Source organism: Loxodonta africana, chromosome 9 (genome assembly GCF_030014295.1).
Source record: "Loxodonta africana isolate mLoxAfr1 chromosome 9, mLoxAfr1.hap2, whole genome shotgun sequence".
Classification (NCBI taxonomy): Eukaryota; Metazoa; Chordata; class Mammalia; order Proboscidea; family Elephantidae; genus Loxodonta; species Loxodonta africana.
Genome location: NC_087350.1, coordinates 55,929,835 through 55,943,230, shown reverse-complemented (window position 1 = coordinate 55,943,230; position 13,396 = coordinate 55,929,835). Strand labels below are relative to the sequence as shown.

The 13,396-nt window shown below is 38.9% G+C and overlaps 1 protein-coding gene across 8 annotated transcripts in view; it reads right to left on the bottom strand.

Moving 5' to 3' along the window:
- The window catches only part of FBXW2 (F-box and WD repeat domain containing 2), a 62,011-nt gene that overhangs the window by 35,784 nt on the left and 12,831 nt on the right, over positions 1 to 13,396 (bottom strand). For 6 of the 8 annotated variants that reach the window (XM_003407776.4, XM_064291526.1, XM_064291527.1 and 3 more), the window contains 4 exons: positions 9,795 to 9,989; positions 7,552 to 7,685; positions 5,070 to 5,156; positions 4,240 to 4,409 (listed from right to left, as the gene is read on the bottom strand). In XM_003407776.4, coding sequence (XP_003407824.1) covers positions 4,240 to 4,409; positions 5,070 to 5,156; positions 7,552 to 7,685; positions 9,795 to 9,989 — 586 coding nt within the window. Of the gene's footprint in view, positions 1 to 4,235; positions 4,410 to 5,069; positions 5,157 to 7,551; positions 7,686 to 9,794; positions 9,990 to 13,396 lie in introns of those variants that run through there. The other 2 variants (XM_064291528.1, XM_064291529.1) reach the window with 2 other exon arrangements.

Here is a 13,396-nt window from a genome sequence, read left to right as displayed (position 1 = left end):
GTGCACAAATAAACAGATTTCAAATGAACAAACATTATCGAGTGTCATATGTGCTACGCTGGCCCCTGAAAAGAAATGAGTAAGACAGTCTTTGCCCTCCAAATGGGGGTGCATAGCATATAACTGTCAGAGAACGTGAGAACACCCTCAGCACAAACACTGTGAAGAATATAATGCGAGCACCAAGGAGTGAGCAAATCATTCTACCTTTTATCAGTTGGACCTGGAAGAGTACTTTTTTTCTTCTGGAGAAGAAATGGAGCTGGGCACTCCACGTTGAGAGAATACTAAAAGGTCCTCTAAATTTTACAAATTATCTATCATAAGCATGTATTTCTCTTAGAATTAATTCTTATCTCTGCAAAAAAGATTCTGTGATACTAACTATACCAATTGGGACATCACTTCTATGAAACTAAGCAAATAGTTAACCAGTGCTGGCCCCTGGCTTGAAAAGCAGATCAGAGAATGGATTCACCTGCTGAGATTGAAAATGGAAGAAACTCCAGCAGAAGAAAAGAACTACAAGAGGTAACCATTTAAATGGAAATGTCTGAGAAGAACATTCATGCAAAATTACTCATTTAAGCATTTACTGAACACTCCCTATGGTTCAAGCTTTTATAAACATGTCTACAAAATAGAGCTTGATATCCCAAGAAAAGCTGTGAATTGGGATTAAACCTCAAGTAAAGGGAAAATAGGAGCTTGAATCAGTGTGCACCCATCATTTTCCACTTGGAAGACTCACGTTCATTCAATCAACAAATATTTATTGAGGACCTAATATGTGCCAGCCACTGTCAGTACCAGGGATTTAGTAGTGAACAAGACAAAGTTCCTCATGCTCAACCTGCCCCAAATTGAACTTACTAGCCAGACCTCTTCCTCCTTTTTATTTCCTTTCTCATTCACCCAGTTGTTCAAGCTAGAAAACATGGCAATCACTGGACTTTCCTCCTAACTCAAATCACAAATTCAATCACCAAGAACTCCTGACTTTACCTCCTAAATTTTTCTCTGATTTATCCACTACTATCCCCATTGCCACAACTCTGGTCCAAGACATCATCTTTTGCCTGTATTACTGCCAATAATTTTCTATCAGTCTCCCCACATCTACTCTTGACCCCTCGCAATCAGTTAAACCTCACGCTAACATCTGATCATGCTACTACATCGTTTGAACTTTTAAAACTCTTTAATGGCTCCTGACTGCACTCAAATCTCCAGCCACACTGGCCTTCTTTCAGTTCCAGAAGTACTAGGTCCCTTCAGCTTCTGGGCCTTCTAACAGACTGGTCTCTCCATCTCCAACACTCCTTACTGCACACCCACCCCGACAGTTAATGCAGACAGTCATTCTTTAGAGCTCAGCCATGAGCATCTCTTTCTCAGGAAGCCTTCCCTTATTCCCTGGACTAGGTCAAAGTACCACATACTATGTTGTGTTTATCCCAAACGTTAAAAAATTTTAATGTAATTAGCTGTTTAATATCAATCTTCCCTCTTACTAGTTAGTAATGTCCGCAAGTTCAGAATTCTGCTCATTCCCAATACAACTCACAATGCCTGAAACATAGGTAAAAAGGTAGGTGCTCAATAAATATCTGTTAACGAATAAAGCAGTTGTGCAGTAAATACGGTCAAATACAAATTTTGCAAACATGATCCAAAGGAAGCTGGGAAAAAAACACCAGAAAATCTAATAAGTTCTATATCATCAATGCAAAGCAGGGTATAACTGGAAACTTAGAAAACTGGATGGCTATGCGGACAGGGTTTAAGCCAGGTGAAAATGAGCTAATACCAAAGACTCTGAAGCACAAGTATGTTGCAGAACAAAATACAGGTTTTGATAGGCTCAAGGCCCCTTTGACTCTGATTACTTTAGAAGTGTAAACAGAACACCCTTGCTGTGCAATCTGGGCCCTTCAACCTAAATAACCTCACATCCTTTACTGAGATAACCCAGCTCAAGAGATTGTATCTTCTCAGTCTTATTGAGCAACATGCTGTCATTTGTGTTTTGTGCCCTTTCAATTAGCTTCAAAATGTAAATAGTCCTGTCTGGTTCTAACAACTTATCTCTGAGGCCACAGGATTTTGTACTAGGGTTTCAAAACAGGTTGGGTTATTTGTGTTCAAGGGAGAAAAAACAGAGATAAAATACCCATTTTCAAAGAAAAATCTAAAACTAGTACCTCCTACCAGCAAATAAACAAATTTAAACATATTTTGACAAATACTTTAAAACTATAAAGGAGCCCTGATGGCAAAGTGGTTAAGTGCTCAGCTGCTAACCAAAAGGTCGGTGGTTTGAATCCACCAGCCACTGTGCAGGAAAAAGATGTGGCAGTCTGCTTCTGTAAAGATTACAGCTTTGGCAACCCCATGCGGCAGTTGACTCAACATCAATGGGGTATTTAATTTTGCCTCCCATGCCCCCAAAAAAGATTAATTCAAAATAAAAACAATATTAAACTGTAAAAGATCTGATTTTCCTATGGTGACTACCTGAACTTTGTCTCTGCAAAATATCAGGTTTTTAAGTTTCTTCCCTCATTATTTGGTGCCTCTGGTTTGCTGGTACCTTAAGCATATGTCTATTGGGCAACACAGCCAAGGATGGATGAATGTTGGGCTAGGACAGTGAGCTGTGGGACCTTGGGGAAAGCCTTAACCCTCTCTGGGCTTCAGTTTCCCATGTATAAAATAAAGAGCTTGGACTAATGCTTTCTAGGCTCTGTTCTGGTAATCCCCCCCACTCCCTCAAAGCATAATCATCAATCATTTCTGGAAACGATTCTGACAGCTCTAAAACCTAACTGCTTAGAAATTTTGATCTGACTCCAGGAAGATATAAATGGGGCCCATCAAAGTCCTACTGGCTAGTATGAACAGATCTTAAACAGTCGTGGATAAAAACAGTGAAGAGATTGTTCAATTTTCTGTACTCCCCCAAGTTAGCATTTCCTGAACCATTCTGTAGAACACTAATTCACTGAGTTGTTAACAGGCGCTCCTTAAAAAAAAAGAAAAAAAAAAAGGGCTTCATGCACAGTAAGTGTGAGGTACAGTATGGTAACCAAATTCAGATCTGTTTCTTTATGTATGACTTCTCAAAGCTAGCCCTGATGGTGCAGTGGTTAAGCACTCGGCTGCTAACCAAAAGGTTGTTGGTTCGAACCTACCAGCTGCTCCATGGGAAAAAGATGTGGCAGTCTGCTTCTGTAAAGATTATAACCTTGGAAACCCTAGGGGGCAGTTTTACTCTGTCCTTATAGGGTCACTATGAGTTGGAATCGACTCAACAGCAGTTGGATCTCAGAGCTATTAGTAATAAAGACTTACTGCGTACTGTGCCAAATCCTCTTTACAGGCATTTCATTTAATCCTTATTTTACAGATGAGGAAACCGAGGCACAGAGAGGTTAAGAAGCTTACACAAAATCATGCAGTTCATAAGTATGGCACCAGGTCTTAAACCAAGGTTTGTCTGTCATCAAAATAAATTCTCTTAATCACCACATGGCATCGGCTTTAATCAGCCTTCAATACGTTAATAAACCAAAAAAAAAAACAAAGCTGTTGCCACTGAGTCGATTCCAATTCACAGTGACCCTATAGGAAAGAGTAGAACTGCTCCCCTAGGGCTTTCAAGGAATGGCTGGTGGATTCAAACCGCCAACCTTTTGGTTAGCAGCTGTAGCTCTTAATCACTGCACCACCAGGTCTATGGTATGCAGTGAATCAGAAAACTATTTGTCCATGGACCTGCAAGTTTTATTTTTCTCTAAATACCTCTGTCTTTCTACTGGTCAACACAAGGCCACTCAACCTCTCAACTGCACTTAAGTTGACTTAAAGATCGTGAAAAATTTCAACTAAACAAGAAGTGCAATTTAAAATATTAGAACTGAAGGAGATCTAAAATATTTCTTCATCCAAGCCTCTCATTTTCCAGAAAAGTATGTTAAATTCTGAAAGGGGAAGTAACTCATGACTTAGAGTCAAGAAAGGAATTAGAACCTAGATCTCACAAAATATAACTCTTTTGCATACTGTCTCTAAAACATTTTTCCAGTACATTTTCAGCATATATATCCTGTTTATGCCAATGCAGAAAACATTTCCTAAAACCAAATTAGCCAGTACATCCAAGTATTTAGTTTTGTTTTACCACTCAACTGCAACCTACTTTCAAAGAGTTAAGCGTAAGGCCCAAGGAAACATTACCTGAGAATATCATAACTGGCAAAATCCCACTGGTAGAGACCTAGTGCTGAACTACAGACAATGTATTTGCCATCAAAATGAAGTCTTGGCTGCAGGCAGATACTTCTATCCTCAGAGACAGACAAGGTCTTTAAGCACTTGCAGTTGATTTCTCTCCCAATTGGCCAAATCTACAGATTAAAAAAAAAAAAATTAGGAAAGATAAAAGGTCACATCAGCACAGAAAAGCCTGTGCTGAAACAATGTGGCTTGTATTGCTGAAGGCAAAGTAAAGTACACTGAAAATGTCACAGGTTTCACAATCAAGTGACTTAAGTTCAAGTCCTGATTCTGCTGCAAATGTGCTGTGTAACCTTGGATAAAATACATACCGCTCTAACCCTCCGCTCCCTCCGGAAATACTGCCTACCATACAGAATGGTTTAAAGACTCACTGCGAATGTACATATGAGTGCTCCGGAGATTCTCTGCAAATTGTTTTATTATAACAAATTAATGTTTATGTTTTCAGGGTTTAAATCTAAGAACTGAGGAAGGTAGGAGCTATGTGTCTTAAGAAAACAGTAAGAATGAGTTGAAGATAAATTTCTATGTGTGTGTTTTTAAACTTGCATTTGTAAATCAGAGTTAGAAACTGCCTAAGACATAAGAAAAAAAAAAAAAGACATAAGAGCTAATGAATAATCTCCTCTTCCAATGGGTTTAAGACAGTTTGGACTATGATATTCCCATCCCCCCTTAGGTATTCCTCCTTACTATATCATTTTAAATTTTTTATATTTGCCAGTTTTTCTTTTCTGAGGCAAATTAATGAAGGAAGAAAGCCTCACCTTGATCTCGTATTTGTCTGCACTTAGGAGGATATAGTCCCCAGGGCTGTGTAAGAGAGACTTGACTTTGCACTTCTGCAAAACCACCTGTAAATATAAACACCCAAGTTATAGAAAGGTCTTTTTAATGCTGTTCTTTTTTTTTTTTAATTAATTAAAATATTAAAGAGAAGAATTTGAAATACTATGGTATGCTCTAACAGGTAAGCTATAACCATATATTATTACTAAGTTAACTTCTACTGATATTTTTGCCACAACCAGATTCTCTAAGTTACCAACGGGGTCTAAAAGGGTCTAATGTTGGCAGCATTTAATCTTAGTTTTAGTCTGAAAACAAACATTAGATATTATTTTAAAAATTATAAAAATGTGACTTTATAGAAAACATGAAGAGCCAAAAAAAGAAAGTTATCTGTTTTCATACCAAAACCCATTGCCACTGAGTCGATTCCAACTCATAGCGACCCTAAAGGACAGAGTAGAACTGCCCCATACAGTTTCCAAGGAGCACATGGTGGATTCGAACTGCGGACCTTTTGGTTAGCAGTAGTAGCACTTAACCACGACGCCACCGGGGTTTCCGTGTTTTCATAAGCAGATGCATTATAATGGAAAAAAAATGCTAGACTTGGGACCAGAATCCCCCATATGCAACCTTGGGCAAGACCATCTAGCTCCTTTGTTCCTCAGTCTCCTCAGCACCTATTATCTCACGTAAGTACAGTAATGATGGAATGAAACAATGCAAATAGTAAGAATAGTGATATAATAAAAGCTAACATTCCACTAGCACTTGCAATAATCTGTAAATACAAAATTCTAATTATTTTTGTAATAAATCAGCGGAAGGTGAGAGCCCTTTTCACTCATTCAGAAGCCTGAGTAGCAGATTCAACTGAAACTGACCTTGCTGACTGACCAACAGACAGGTACCTTGCTGGGTGCTACCCTATCTTCTCATCTAAAACTCACAGAACATTTAGCAGGTGATAAAAAGCAGGCCCTGAAAGGGGTAGTAACTTCACGATACTACAGTCTTCTAGCTCCAAGCCCACTGTTTTTTCCACAACACCAAATTACCTTTTTATAACATATAATTTTTCTATTTAAAAATTCAATATGCCCAAAACAGAATTATTGATCTTCTCTCAAACTGCTCTCCCTTTAGCTCCTTCTCTTTCAGAAAAAAGACACAATCGCCCAAGCAGTCTAAAACCCACCAGCCATCTCTAATTCTTTCTTCTTCTTTGTTCCCCACAACAAATCAGAGCGCTCAGCTGGCTTTACCTTAAAGACATCTTTCATGTGTGCCCCTCTCTTTATTACCAACACCCAAATCCAAGCCATTCGCATCTCTGGCTTAAACTACTACAAAGCCCTAACCGGTCATCCTGTGTCTACCTCGTGTCCCACTCTAATTTATTTTTCACTCAGCAATCACAGTTGTTCTCTTAAAACAAATCATATCAGGCCCTTGTTCAGAACTCAACTGCTTCCCATTACACTTATGATACCCAAATTCCTTACTATGGTTTACTACATCATAGATGATGACTGCCTCTCAGCCTCTCGACTACAGCACAGTTCCACTGCCTTTCTTCCAGGTTGTCAAATGCTCCAGTATCTTGCCCACCCCAGGGCCTGTGGATATGCTGCACCCCTGAAACACACTGTCCACTACTCTTTGCCCAGCTACCTCATATTCCTTCTTCACACTTTGTTCCTTCTCAAAAAGCTTTCCCTGAACCAGTTAGGTACCCTTCCAAGACTTTCTCAGAGAACACTATACTTTTCCTTCACAGCACTTAACACAATTTGTAATTATATATTTATGAAATTACTGTGAATAATTATTTCTCCCGCTAGACTAAAATCCATAAAGGTAAGACCAAGTCTGTTTTGTTCCCTCCTGTACCCTCAGCCCCTTGCAGAGTGGTCAGGGATGTTCGAGAAAAATGCTTCTGTATGAAATACCCATTATGATTATTTCATTTGATCCTCACAGAAGTATTTTTTCAAAAACTAGAAGACATCACAATAACCTGGAGATTCTGTGGATTTTTCTTTACCGCACTTTTTGCAAGCATTATTTTTTCAAAAACAAAGCTGCTTTTTTCATTAAAAAAAGAAACACGCTTATCCTGAAAGAAAAAAAGCACCCACAACCCAACCAGAAATAATCACCTTCAACATTTTCATACATAAACACACTCAGAAGCTGGTGTCGTAGTCCACATACCCTTTTGTAACCTGTTTGCCCCTCTACCCACCTAATACATTGTGGGCATCTTTCCAGAAGTTATCCATCCATTAACAACTATTTATTGAGTGCCTTCTACGTGCTGGTCACTGTTGTACACCACCATGCTTTGTGGTTCCATCTTATGGTTCACCTACTACCATAAAGCAGCATCGGTCATCCTCTACCCCTCACCCCCAAATCTGACATCGAGGAAATTTCTTCTGTAAGTCTTCCTACCTTGGTAACCCATTCCGTATGCCCGGTGAGTGTGTTCAGGCATGTCCCAGCAGATAAAGCCCATACTTTCACAGTGAAGTCTGCAGAGCCACTCACCAAGATATCCAGTTCATCATTGTAGTCCACACTAAATACTAGTGCATACAACATACACAAAGTTAAAACATGCCTCTGTCTGTGGGGCTTTTCTAACAGTGAGTTCAATAAGATTGATTTTCCCCAGATGACCAACTGTATAGATTTCCCAACTACAGCTACTATGAAAATGGTGCTACTCAATTATTAATTTTAAGACTAAAAAAAAAGTCCATTTAAAAAATATTATTATAACTTATTATTCTAAGGTTAGAAAGTCCCTGTAATAATACAATCTCTTGTATCTGTGCTAGCTTTAAAGTGAAAGACAAACCAGTGCTGAAGATAATGGCATTCCTTCTCAGGAATGCCTGCCTGACACTATAAAACTTATCTACCTCATGCCGGGAAAAAGTGAACACACTTGGTCCTACTCAGATTTGCACTATTTACTGCAATGAGACAAAATTTAGAGAATGTGAGCTGCAAAACAGTAACCAGGCTCAAGAAAAGCCAGTGTAAAGAGAAGCGAAACAAAAAGAAGGACCAGGCTAATCCAGTCATTCAAAATAGTGTCTGAAATTCTTCACGGCTGTATCTTCAGCACCGAAAACAGTGCCTACAGTATAAGGAGTTCTCAAATATTTGTTGTTAAATGTCTGCCAAGCTCTAAGGGAACACTGAAGTCCTAGAGATGAAGACACAGGCCTTTCAAGGAGCTTAGTCTAAGGGTGATGGAGGAAGGAGTCCAAAGAGAGAAATGTTTACCTCTTGCTAGGGAAACACCAAGGAGAATGACTAACTCTGCCCAGGGGTATCAGAGAGGACTTCAGGGAGGCGATTTAGGAGACAGGCCCTGAAGAATGAGTAGAGTTTATCAAGGAAATAAAAAGACTATTGCAGAGAGAGGGAACAGCAATGACATGGAGTTAGGAAAAGCCACAGCAATGTCCAGGGAAAAGCAAGAAGAACGTTTTTTAGAGCAACACTCACAAAGTTGATCAGGTACAAAGTTACCTGGAAATCATGGTATGTCTTGAGAAATATTTTGGAATACCATACTCAGTTTAACATATAAATTCTGTGCTTAGTCACAGACCTTCAAATGTTAATCTCTAGAAGAAGCAAGTAGCAGCAGATAACAAAGACTGAAGAAAATGTATAGGAAGACAAACAAAACGGGGGAAAATGTTTTTAGCAGGAAAACAGCTAGGTTTCATTCAAAGAATTACTGAGCACCAGGTGCAGTGCAAAGAACTATGGACATAAGGGTGAACAAGACAGGCAGGATCTCTGTCCTTAAGAGCTTGCAGGCTGGTGGGGAAAACATGTATCATACTTACTTGTATGATGAGTGTTATGACAGAAATACAGGTTACTGGGAAACCTACAGCAGAGGAACCCAAGCTGATTAGGGAGTCCAGGAAGGCTGCTCATAAAATGTGAATGATTAGGAGCATAGACCGTGATTGTCAGGGGCTGAAGCAATGGGTAAACGGGGAAAGGAAGAAGGGAGCTGCTGCACAAGAGGCTGGGAAACTGCTCAGTATGATTTCTACATAATGCCCTAAAATACAATGCAACAGAGGGAGAAGCTCAGCCCTCAGGGGCTATATTCAAATGACTAGATTTCTAGAAAATGCTGCTGTACATTTATGAGGAAGCATCCAGGTATGTTTCTTTAATCTTAACTGTAGGCAGTTGCTTATTTTAATCAACTGTTGACCAAGCTCCAATTAATCTGTGCAGACCACATAATCTGGCAACCGATGTTACTCCAAAGGCTTTTCATACCTAATTCTATAAATAAAGTAGACTGAATTTACAAGTATAGAACTCATTAAGTTTACAGGCATAAATTTTTGATAAAAGCAAAGGGGACTGACTGCTCAATAGGATATAAATTAAATACAAGAGAGAGAATTGCCCCCTCTCAGCATAAGGGTGCATAGAAAAGTTTTTAAATGGGCTAAGGGAAAGCAAAATTGGGGGGAAAATTCCAAATAAGAATAATTCGAATAAAGGAAAATAACCGCAGTGAATGGAAAAGGAGGGGGGAAAAAAAGCAGGTTAAATAAATATAATAATAATAAAAAGATATTCTCAGCTTCTGACTTAAGGGATAAGGTTAAAGTAACCATAAAAAGCCTTAAAAAAGGGAAACCCACCCGCCCCTGTGTGTCCCCGGAAGTGCTGGGTCCTGGCTCCAGAACTCCATTCCCAGCAGGCCACAGTGTTGTCAAAGGAGCCTGTCACAAGCTTCTGCTCATCGAACTTTACCGCTGCACAAGTGTGGGTCTGGATGCCATAAACGCACTGCCCTGTGCTCACATCCCACAGCTTTGCAGACAAGTCATCTGACCCTTTAAGAGAAAAATAGGGAAGTTAATAAGACAACAAAACACTAAAGAAAGAAAATAATCATAAACCTATGGTTCTTAAAGGGGAACTCAATAGTCACCTGCTCTAGCACTTCCACTTTTATGGCTGAGGAAAAAAAGCATGGAGAGAATGACACGACTTGCTCAGGGTGGTGTCTACAGCACTGGGACCGAACCTAGGCTTCTGGTTTACTCCTTTTCTCTTAACTTTCCAGGCTTCCAAAGGATGTTAAACCAACGCACCCACTGGTGCTTCCACATGTAAAACTTCGTGTATCTTTGGCTATCTTCAGCTCTCTTATTTGAGCTTGAGATAAATGGGGGATTTCCTATAGCTTACATGTGTACACTTGCATGCTTTCCATTGCCCAATAACCCTGAACATATAAGGAAAGTTGAATGGTAAGCAGGTCCAATGTAAGGCAAGTCAAAAGATAAGCCTCAGATCATGGGCTAGCTGCTAATCTCAAGCCATCTTGCAATGGGTGAAGAAACTTCAAAGAAGACTGGGGATAAATTATTCCTAGACACTCATGACAACTCATCAAAGTGCTTATAAAGCCTCTTTAGATTCTGCAGAAAAAGTAGAGTGTCTTTTTTTTTTTCCTGTTTCTGGTGAAAATATTATGCCAATCATGATGACAATTTAGGACCTTGCTTTAATTAAATTTAAAATTCTAATATTAACTCACATCTCACAATTTACCTTTAGAAAAGTAGTAAGAAACAGTAAAGAAAAAAAATTTCAAGAACACACTAAATACAGTCACTATAAGGAAAAACCATCCTAAGAAAGAACCAAATGACTAGTTTCCAAAAAGCTGAAATGACTAAATAAAGTCAGCCACAATTTTACCTTTAATGGTTAGTTAAGTGCCACTGTTTCACACCATGGAAAAATTGCCAGATTTATGAATGAATTATAGTATGAATTTCAACCCAGGTAAAACAAACCCTTTGACATTATACTGAAACAAAGACTGTATTTGTTATCACTTTACTACTTAGGGACTCAGTTTCCCTCTCTATAAAATGAGGGGTAGGACTTTGTGGTTCTCAGTGGGCACATGAGACACCAGAATAATCTGAGGAGCTTTATCAAAACATACACGCAAGGCTCTACCTTCAGAGATTCAAATTTAGAATATATGACCCATACCCACTGTCGCTAAGTCAATTCCACCTCATGGTTTTTGTTTTTTATAAAAATGGAGGAAAATAAGCCAAACTTTTTACAGAAGAAATGTAATTTCTTCTTTAGTGTACCAACAAAAACAAATTCCCTAACTGCTACTCATAACCAAGTCTGGCTAATTTAAACCTCTTTTCTGAATCACCATTCTAGTCATCACTTAAAAAAAAAAAAAAAAGATTCAACATCTAGAGTTATTGAGCCTAATCTGTGTCAGTCACAATGTAAGCAGATATATATACACACACGTATATGTATACGAAAAACCCACTGCGCTCTAGTCGATTCTGACTCATGGCAACCCTGTAGAACAAAGCAATACCTCCCCCGTAGGGTTAAGGCTGTTGATCCTTACTACCACATCTTTCTCCTGCAGAGCTGCTGGGGGGTTCAAGTCGTCAACCTTTCAGCTAGTGGCTGAGTGCTTTTAACCACTGCACCACCGGGGCTTCCTACATATATGCATACACACATACAATTTAATTTTCACAAAGATCCTTTATGTTAGATATATTAATCCTATTTTACAGAAAAAAAAATACTATTGAGGCTCAGAAAGGTCAAATATCGTAACTCTTTAGTTACCATTGGGTTAAAAGTATACCAGCCACCTTTTATGCCTCTGGACTTCACTAATAAGGCATTATTTTGGTTCTAATGCATGTGGCATCAAGGTGGGTCCCTTTTGAAATGTATGAAGCTTAGCAGACCAGAGCTGGAGCCTCACTGTTGTGTAGGTTGAACATTCTATTAGGTGATACTTCCTGGATATGTTTTGTAAACTTCTGCCTTTTTTCCTTTTATTTCTGTGAGGTAAGGCTTGCAAGCACAATTATGGCTTTCCTGTGTGAAAGGAAGGGAGCCCTGATGTTTTGCTTTGGTTCTTCTGTGTCATATTTGGAAAACCAGAAGTTTCCCATGTAACCCAATGGAAAAGTGTCCGCAATAAACTATTTATCTAGCTCTCACTGGTACGCTGTCACACCACAGATCAGGGGCGCCACAGAGCCACTCGCCTCATTGGTGGCTTGTATTACCAGATCATATTTCTCAAAATCCATATTTCCGACCAAAAATTTAAACACACTTAATTAGTAAGCATGCATTCCAATGCTGAAAACACATGCCATGAAAAAAAATTTTTTTTTGAGAAAAAAATGTAGTAACGAAAGGGTTTTAATCAAGGTCACACAGTAAGTTAGTAAGAATGAAATCCAAGTCTACTAATTTAAGATTCCACTCTCTTCCTACACAGCACACTACTTGCCTACAATTTCCTTTTTCCCTAAATTAAACCAAACCAAACCCATTGTTGTTAAGTCGATTCACCTCATAGTAACCCCACAGGATAGAGCAGAACTGTCCCATGGGGTTTCCGAGGCTGAAATCTTAATGGAAGGAGGCTGCCAAATCTTTCCCCTTGGAGTGGCCGGTGGTTTCAAATCACCAACCTTTCAATTAGCAGATGAGCCCTTTAACCACTGCACCACCAGGGCATCTTAGAATATCTGCAGTGGGATCCAATAATCTTAAAAGCTTGCCAAGTGATTCTACTGCGTTAACCACGTTTTGGGAATTACTGGCCTTGGACAGCACTATCCAATAGAAATATAATGGGAGCCACATAAGTAATCAAAAAATTTTTAATAGTCACATTAAAAAGTAAAAGAAACAGGTGAAAATAAGTATGTTTTATTTAACTCAATATGTCAAAAGTATCATTTTAACATGTAATTAACATAAAAGCTTGCTATGAGACATTTTACATTCTTTTTTTTTTTTGTACTAAGTTTGAAATCTGGCAATATTTTACTCTTCACATTTCAAGAGCTCAAAAGGCATACATGGCTAGTGGCTACAGTACTGGACAGAGCAGGACTGTCCTTTAAGGTCCTCAAGGTTCTTTCAGCTTGGGCATTTTGTGACTGTATTCTTAAGGAGCTAGAGTAGGAAAAAAAATAATTGAACGTGGTTCTGATTTATTGCCAGTGTTCAATGTGGAGCTCATTCATTTAACTTATATTTACAGAACCTCTGTGTCAGGCAGGGCTATTGCTTCATGGTGCTTAGCCTAATTGAGAAGACAAAAAGGCTAAACAGGCAGTACAGTAAGTGGTGAACAGCACAAAAGGCCATAGGCAAATACAAAAAAAAAAAAAGAAGGGGATAAAAAGAAAAAACATCTCAGGTGAAGTGC